We start from the raw sequence: 9214 nt of genomic DNA on the forward strand, positions 1-9214 counted from the left end.
TGTTCAGGATCAAAAAACAGTTCGAGATTTGTTTGTAGTCTTTATTGTTTTGCCAACCTCGTCGAATTAAATAAATTCTAAGGATGAAATGTTAGCTTTTATCGCCATACCGAAGCAGTAATAAGAAACCGAAACAAATAGCTTGAATTAAAATAGCGCATTTTGTTCTCAGCTGGTTGTTCTTCCGGGTAACAGAGGAGACGACGCAAGGAGCTAAGAAAATCTGCAGAGAGCTACTCAAAAGCGTCAGAAAACATGGTTAGTACGTTTTGATGCACTGTTTGCAGGAATGATTTGTACGAAGAGCAAAAGCAGTGCGTCGGTTTTAGCGGGTCATTTCAGCAGAGCCGGGTTTGTTGTAAAAACGATTTGTAACGCATAGTTAGCATGAGTGGGCGTTTGGCTCCAACAAACCTCTGAAGACATGAAGCACATTCACGACTGAGAGACTAGCAGCCTGAGGCGAAAATATTATTTTAATTACTTTTATTAACAGTTTTTTGCCACTTGCTTATCGCCTAAAGATAGTTTTACTTAGCACTTAGACGAATAGTTTGCTGTAGGCTTAGGTGTAGGTCTATTTGTTTATAATTCATTTCAAAATGGGCCGTTTGGATTTTGAAACATTTTTGTCAATTTTTTAAATTGTTGTTGTGGTTGGCCCCCAAAAATGTCCACTGTTCTTAATATTCCTCCATCAGTCCTAAATTTTCATGAGAATTAGTCATTCTAGGTTAATGAGCCAGATAAGATTCTAAAATTGCGTAGTTTTTACAAACAAAACCAAAATATTGCATTTTAATATACCATGTGTAATAACTTGATTATAACAGATGGAATGTATTTGTTGAATGTAATGTAGTTATTTATTTAATACTCAATGTGCCTTATATTGAAAGACAATTACATTAAATAAAAGTAAAAATGTTTGAAAATTAGTAATGTAAGTGACAGAACTGTGCAAAAGTCTTAAGCCACTCCTCATTTAATTATGTTTTGCTTCCAGTCAGCCAGAAATTTCTGTACTATTTTTAAGGGGTTCTTGAGCAGCAGTCCTCCAGTCTCACACAGGGTTAAAATAGTAATTTTGCACCATCAAGATGACTACAAAGAGTTAGTAGCTGAAAACTTGGCATATCGTAGCATGCCGTGCAGAGTGCATGGAAGAAAATTGAGGAAACCTGACAAAATAAGTGGTAGGATATAACTTTCAGACCAGATATCTGAAAGTTATATCCTTAAGAAATAGCAAATAAATAAATAAATCCAACAAAGACCCGACACAGGATCTGAGAGATGCATTTGACCCTTTAGTTGTTCCATCTACTGTTCACTGGGTTCATCAGAAGTGGTCTCAGTGGAAGGGTGGGTAATAAGAAGCTATTCTTAAGATGGGTAAACAGGAAGAAAAGGCTGAGGTATTCCATATTATACAAAACCTGGACTGAAAATCAGTGGGAACAGGTCTTATGAAGAAAATTTGACGTTTTTTGTACAAATTATCATTAATATGAGGAGGACTCAGGAGAAAGTGACCACAGTGAGTGTTTTGCAGTTTGGGGCTGCATTTCAGCCAGTACAATTGAGAAATTTGTCCAATTTGATAGAATTATGAACACAATTAGCACAGATGTTGATCTACTACGTAAAACCATCAGCAGTGCATCTGATTGGCAACACCTTAATTTTTCAGCATGACAATGACCCAAAATGGTAAATGGCTTGTATTTATATAGCGCTTTACTAGTCCCTAAGGACCCCAAAGCGCTTTACATATCCAGTCATCCACCCATTCACATACTGGTGATGACAGCTACATTGTAACCACAGCCACCCTGGGGCGCACTGACAGAGGCGAGGCTGCCGGACACTGGCGCCACCGGGCCCTCTGACCACCACCAAAAAAACACAAGCAATACAGTAAAAGCATACCTGGGTAGAAGAACACACTGTAGAACACTATCAGTCATGGACTGGCCTCCCCAGAGCCCAGGCCTCATTATTACTGAAGCATTGTTGTATCATGTTGACATGGATTGGGAAAAAAAAAAGTAGCCAACATCCAAACAATGGCGTTGAATCTCCTTCAAAGAGCCCTGCAGAGCTATTCCCAAAGACATGACAAGAAGCCTAAGATGGTCAGAGCAAATATTGACTTTCGTGCTTCTTAGAACTATAAACTGTTTTTGCCTCAGATTCTATATTCACACAGAAGTACACCCCCACAAACTAACAAAAAAGACATTTGAAGATGTTGAATAGAGAAGGTGACTTGTATTATCAGACTAACAATAAGTATTTTGTTTTTCAGTCTCACACCATACTTCTGGTACAGCCCACCAAGAGGCCGGAGGGAAGGACCTACGCTGATTATGAGTCAGTCAATGAGTGTATGGAGGGTAAGCTGGTGGTTCTTTGTTCTTTTGTGTATTGCCTTTTCTTTCAGTGATATGTAATTCCACTCCACACTTCCAGGCTTTCATTGTTTACATGTACACAGCTTACGTGCATCCACCTGGAATTTTAGTCAAACTTAGTGAAGTTTCCATGATATTTCCTATCTATCTTGAGTCTGTAGTGTTAAAATATTAAGGGAAACTGGTTATTTTCACCCGACATGTATGCAACTTGTGTTTACTTACATGAGAAAACTTTTGGTTGTAGTGGTCAGGCAGTTCAACTAAAACTGTCCAGTAAACTCTGGTCATTTGACAAGTAATTGTCAAATAAGCATTTCATATGGTAATAATCTCCTGTTTCTAGTAGCACAGTTATCTTTCTTTGACTTTAGGAAGGAATTAATCTGTTATCTTATTATTTTTACTGCAGTATTTCTAATCATAGACTTTTCAGGTATTTATTTTGTAAGGTATTCCTTATTTGCATCAGAAATCAAAACATTGTCAAGTGAATATGGAAATATTTACTCATTGTGAGTGTAACATAGCATATTTTCCCCTGGCAGGTGTATGCAAGATGTATGAGGAGCATTTAAAGAGAATGAACCCCAACAGTCCGTCGATAACATACGATATCAGCCAGCTGTTTGACTTTATTGATGACCTGGCTGACCTCAGCTGTTTGGTGTAAGTTTCATGTTAAATTATTAAATTGTTTGTCATATCCAGCCCTGTGTATGTCTTCTAAACCTATGTATGTGCAAAGCATAATTAACTGATGGTACAGAATGATCAGTTTTTAAAAAAAAACTAGAGGAGTCAATAGAGTGTTAAAAGTGTTTGCCACATCAGTGCATTCAGTTCACGATTCTGCTTGCTAAATCTGCTGGGCAGGACAGATTTAAAAAGGGGGGTGGGGTTCTATAAAAAAAAAGAGAAATAAGTCTTGATGCATGCTCAATCATCCAGGTAAAGAAATCCCAAAAAGTTGATTCTGTTCATCTGGATGTAGCGTTTTCAGTGGAGGAATCGTTTCATCACTCAAATGACTTTTTCAATCTGAGCTGAATGCAGGTTTCCCCAACCTTATAAACCGTGGAACCATGGAACGTGTCCTCTCTGGTGGGGAAGGAGCCTCAGCTAGTGTGTGAGGTTGAGAGGTACTGGCTGGATAAGGTCAGGCTCACCTAAGCGCACGCACAGCTTAGGCTCCAGAACCAATCTCGTGGAAAGGGCCCGGACTCTTTCTCAGTCGGGAGTTGCCCTTGGTGAGAGGCGGCGGCCTGGGGTGGGTATCTTAGCATCCACTCGGCTTGCTGCTTGTACAGTGGGGTTTTTCCCAGTGGGTGAGAGGGTTTGTTCCCTGCACCTTCTGGTTGGGGAACAGGTCTTGACTATTGTCTGCTCCTATGCGCTGAACGACAGTTCAGAGTACCAAGCCTTCTTTGGAGTCCCTGGGTTGGAGTGTTTGAGGGTGCTCCACCTGGAGACTCTTTCTTTTTACTGGGAGACTTGAATGCTGACGTGGGTAACGACGGTGAGAACTGGAGGGGAGTGACTGGGAAGAACGACCTACCAGATCTGAATCCGAGTGGTGTTCTCTTATTGGACTTCTGTGCAATATATGTGAGGTCACTGAGGCATATTATCAATTCCTTGGTGGCAGGGCCCTTGTGGTGGATAGGGTTCGCCCTGAGTTCCTGAAGGACTTGGCCCACATAACTGGCAATAAGTCAGACCCCAGTGAGTTTTGGACTCTGCCAGGGCTGCCTTGGCATCTTGTGGTGGCCTCCAGCTCACACTGGAGTGGTTTGCACCCAAGTGTGACGCACAGGAATGAGAATCAGCACTCCAAGTCTGAAGCCATGGTCCTCGGCCGGAAAAAGGGTGGAGTGCCCACTCCTGGTCAGTGACCAGTTACTTTAACTCCTCCACTTGGGGCAGTATCTTGGGTTCTTTTCACAAGTGAGAGAACGGGAGATCGACAGACCGATTGTTGCTGTGGCTACAGTGATATGGGCACTGTACTGGTCAGTTGAAGTGAAAAGGAGGTTGAGAATAAAAGCAAAGTTCTCAATTTACTGGTCAGACTACGTCCCTGCCATCACCTGTTGTCAGGAGCCTTGAGTAGTGACCAAAAGAAAGAGATTGTGGATAAAAGCAGTGAAAATTAGCTTTCTCCAAAGGGTAGCCTAACCCTTCCCTTAGAGAGGGTGAGGAGTTCGGCCATCCGGGAATGGAACAGAGTAGAGGCGCTACTCCACCACATCGTTAGGAGCCAGTTGAGGTGGTTCGGGCATCTTAAAAGGATGCCTCCTGAATGAGGTGTTCTGGGCATGTCCCACTGGGAGGAAGTCCTGGGGCAGACCCAGGACATACTGGAGAGGTTATATCTCTCAGCTGGCCTGGAAACACCTTGGTGTTGGGGAGAGGGAGGTCTGGGTTTCTCTGCTTAGGCTGCTCCCCCTGCAACCTGGCCTTGGATAAGCGGAAGAAGATGGATGGATAGGTCAGTACATGGACTGTGCGCTCAAACCAGCGTTTCTCCCTGTCCAGGATGCGTACATCCTTATCATTGAAATAGTGGCCACTGGCCTGTAGGTGTAAATAGACTGCAGAGTCCCCTGGCCTGACGAGTTAGCTCTTCTGTGTCATGCTATCCACTTAGCCAAAGGTTGTTTCGTTGCCTTGATGTCTTAATCATGGCAGGTTTGTGTCGGGGGACCGGATCCTTGTGGTGGACCAATTTTTAGCGCGGCATGTTTTGGGGATGTTTGTGGATGTGTTATGCTCCAGGTAGTCCAGGAAGGATGAAGGACAAGTGCTACCTAAGTGAAAATCTTTAGTGATCCCTTGTGTGTCAGGAGTATCGGAAGAGTTTAGATGCATTTTCTCTAGACACCACATCTCTGTGGCTTTCAAACCTCACAGCCCATCATTCATCAGTGGTGCTAGTTTAAGTCATTATGCAAATTTACTGTTTATAAGAGACTGAGACTGAAGAAGTCGTTTGGATGAGTGACATTTCACCCACCGAAAACAGTACAGCCAAATGAACAGAATCAACTTTTTGGGGCAATAAGACAAGTGATTAAGAAATGAGATGAATGCTGCAGAAACTCGTTAATCTCTGGATTCATCACACAGAGCAGTGAAATGTGTTTTAATTCAAGTTAATTATTTTATCTCTGAGTGCGCTCTCAGGGATGCTGTTTATTCTAAAGTGATAGCAGCAAATTAGAGCTCTAAAACTTTTAACCAGATACATTAACATATTAAATGCTACTGTCCCACAGCCTGATAGAGGAGATGTAGAAATCACTTTAGTTTCTCGGCATATCAAAGTGAAATAATTTTTTTTGATTGAACAGGTATTCTTGCTGTGTGTTCTGTATTTTAGTAGCTGCAGTTCCACCAGGCTAAATGAGGCTTAACCGCAGATTAGGACCAAATATAACAACATTTATGTAATTTATGCATCGCAAAATTAATAAAAGTGCATTTCCATGACAATGTGGTGTCCAGTTTGCACTTTATTTACTGTTTTTAGGTTCAGCTTAACAAAATGCACATATAAACTTATTTCTCCAGCAAAGGATCTATATTGTGCTTACAGCATGCTGTAAGTAAAAGAATCAGTGAAAACATGTCACTTTCACACTATTTTAAAACCAAAGCTGCTCCCCAGGTTATGTGTTCAGCATAAGTTATCATGGCGATTTAACCAGGTAAAAAGAGAGCCACCCGCGACATAGAAAATAACTGTCCAACCTATTAATCTCATTTCATTGTACACCCTTCAGGTGTAAGAATTTAGATGAGCAATGTTGACAGACTTAAAAAAAAAAAGATATTACAGTTATAATGGCACACTTGATGTTTTGTATTTTTAAAGAAAAACAGATCAGCCCCTCCTCGAGCTAAAATCTGTCCTCAAATTATTTAGAACCCATATCTTTTGATGATGACAAATCAATGACAGTCCTTTTTTTCCCTCAATCTTTTTGTCATCTGCTGGGTTTTCTTATTTCCTTCATTTAGATTTCTCCATCACAAAGCTGCCAAAACATGTATATAATTCATAGAGCAACCCTGCAGGGATATTTCCAGCAGTTTTCTAACACAGTTTGATTTGAAACAAAGTCTTTAGCAGTAAGTTTGCCTTCTAAAAAGAGCTTGTTTCCAGCTTTTTTTTCTGCTGCATTTGGCAGGAACGGGCACATCTCAGCATAAGTGTTTCTATTAATATTTTTTTAATGCTCGTGGCAGTGAGTGAAAACCACATCAAGCTTTATAGAGATGTAGAACAAGCCAGCTGCAATAACCTGCCCACAGGTGATTTAGGGCAATTTGTTATTCTTAATTTGGGGAGTTCAAGCTCATTTATTCAGGCAAGATTACTCTGTTTGAGTTCCTCTGAGCTAATCGCAGCTCGCAAAAAGACAAATCTAGAAGAACAGTCGCTACTTAGGTCACTTATTTGCTCATGTTGGGTGTTTTTAAAAATAAGGAGTTGCATGTTTTCATTAAAAAAACTGAAGATCCTGGGCCAACCAGAGGGGGGGGGGGGAAGAAAAACGTTGAAACTGAATTTAATTTTTGGTGCTGCCTCAGGTATCGTGCTGACACGCAGACGTACCAGCCGTACAACAAGGACTGGATCAAAGAGAAGATCTACGTGCTGCTGCGGCGTCAGGCTCAGCAGGCAGCGCAGTGAAGCTTCTGAGGAGGTGGAGAGTGGGGGGGATCAGAATTATTTTTCCTGTCTTGAACTTGTTTTAAAAGTTTTAAGTAACTTGTTTTCAGAAGTTTTTGACTTTTTTTTTTCTCATCTCATGTGGGGGGATGTATTTTGTATTTTATTGTTGGACTTAATAAAGTTTCCCTTTAAATAGCAAAACTCAAGACTCTCGTCTTATTGTCCTATGTTCTGTATTTCTGTGTTCTGTCTCTTCTTTCTTGAATTGAATTTTGCTCATCTTTTATTTATTTATTTATTTTTTATCTCTGTTGTATTTCCTTTAGTGGAATATTTTGTTTTCTTACTAGTTTTATGTGTCTTTCATCTACATTCCCTCTTGAACAGCATGTCAGCTGTAGAAAAGTGCTAATAGTGATTGACTTTAAAGTACTCGTGAAGTTTTCCCCTTTTTGCCGCTGCTTTTCTGTTTACATTATTCTTTTTTGTAATTGCGTTCTTTTACTGCCTTGTTCCTCATTTTCTGCACTATTTATTCTGCCCCTCTCCCTTCTGCTATCAATTTGTCAAATGTAGAAACGTGCTGCTGAGAATGATAATTTGCCTTTCAGTCCTGCACGTTGTGAGGCTTCCAGTTTTGGCTCAACAATACAAAAGCAAATAAGCTTAACAAAGCAAATAAGCTCTGTGTTTAAAAAAGGGGGTTTCAAAAAGTACGGACTGATTTACATGATTTTTTTTTCTTTGTTATTATTATTAGAGGTGAGACTTGACCCAACTAGATGCAGGGACTGAATTAATGAATAGCTTGGAGTTATTTTTCAGCCTTAATAGAGCCTCCATCTCACATTATCCAGCATCCTCTTCAGTCACACCAACCCTCTCCATGTCCTCCTCCACTACATCTGTGAATCTTCTCTGTGGTCTTCTGCTTTTTCTCCTGCCTGACATCCACCTTCAACATCCTATGTCCAGTATTGTCTGTCTAACTTTGTCTCCTACTTCTCAGCCTGAGCTGTCCGTCTGATGTACTCATTTCTAATCTTGCCCATTCTGTTCACTCCAAATTAAAATTTTAAGCACCTTCACCTCTGCCCTCTTATCTTTTTTGTCAGCACCGTCTACAAGCTATACATCACAGCAGGTATCGCTACCATCTCGTAGACTTAAGTTAAACAGACTCTTGCTGCACTCTGTAATTAGCTCCTTAATGACTCGGTCCAGTGGTAAACAGTTTGGTATCCTTTCAGAATAAATGGGGATACGGTTTCGAAGAAAAAGCTTCCTTCTTCACTGATATTTTTTCCCCTTACACTCATTCTCCTTTGGCAGTTTAGTGCATAACTTTTGAAAACTGTGACTAATTATGTTAGTTTGCTTTGGAGTTATCCCTCATTTCACAGACAAATAACTCTTTGTGTATGTGTGTGTTTTTCCATGGATCATACTTAAGCAGACTTCTTTTTTTTCTTTCTTATTTCTGGTTATATGTGGCCTACATTCAATCTTTTTCCACCTTCTTTAATTTCCTTTCTCTTTTTTCCCCTCATTTTTTCCACTTTCTCCTCTCTTGATCTCTTGAACAGTGCGTGATTAAGCAACCCTCTTTGCAGCAGAAATAGTTTTAAAAAACGAAAAACTATTTCCTCAGTCATTTTATTTATAAGCATTATTTGCTAATGTTTTCTCATCTTCTGTTAGCACTTGTTGTACTTTCTTCTTCCTTAACACCATAAAGTCCTACACGAATGCAGCTTGCTTTACTTTCCCGTAGTTATGTCTTCCTCCTTTAGGTAGCACATTGCATGTCCAAACATTGATTTTCTTTTTCTTTACAATTGTGACCTACAAATGTATTACAAATATCAGAAGCGAGTGACTAAAAGATGCATATAATGCAAGAAAAGCCTCAGTAATCGGGATGAGGGAGCTCCGCGGTGAAGCGCAGACACATCTGAAGCGTCTGCCGCCTGGCGGAGCGCACAGCGCGGTCAGCCTCCTCCCGCAGTCGCGCCGCTGAATCTGGATACTTGTCTCCTCTCAGCTGTATTTTCCTCCTCTCCACCTTTGTGCTGTGATCGGCTCTCCCAGTCTGTTTCTCACACCCACCCCGGTA

General features: G+C 40.7%; 1 protein-coding gene across 1 annotated transcript; it reads left to right on the forward strand.

Annotated features, from left to right (window-relative positions):
* The first annotated feature begins 1 nt into the window (after position 1).
* On the forward strand, positions 2–7299 carry LOC308388932 (enhancer of rudimentary homolog). Its single transcript, XM_080869954.1, has 4 exons — positions 2–258; positions 2312–2399; positions 2966–3086; positions 7014–7299. The coding sequence occupies exons 1-4, from the start codon at positions 256–258 to the stop codon at positions 7114–7116; spliced, it is 315 nt and encodes a 104-aa protein (XP_080726080.1). The 5' UTR covers positions 2–255; the 3' UTR covers positions 7117–7299.
* The last annotated feature ends 1915 nt before the right edge of the window (positions 7300–9214 follow it).

This window comes from Rhamphochromis sp. 'chilingali' (genome assembly GCF_963969265.1).
Source record: "Rhamphochromis sp. 'chilingali' genome assembly, chromosome: 21".
Classification (NCBI taxonomy): Eukaryota; Metazoa; Chordata; class Actinopteri; order Cichliformes; family Cichlidae; genus Rhamphochromis; species Rhamphochromis sp. 'chilingali'.

Bases quoted from the DNA above. Each gene is read 5' to 3' on its own strand.
- LOC308388932 (XM_080869954.1), top strand. The intron at 2,400-2,965 runs GTAAGCTGGTGG...TTCCCCTGGCAG, and splicing joins AGTCAATGAGTGTATGGAGG to GTGTATGCAAGATGTATGAG. The intron at 3,087-7,013 runs GTAAGTTTCATG...GTGCTGCCTCAG, and splicing joins GCTGACCTCAGCTGTTTGGT to GTATCGTGCTGACACGCAGA.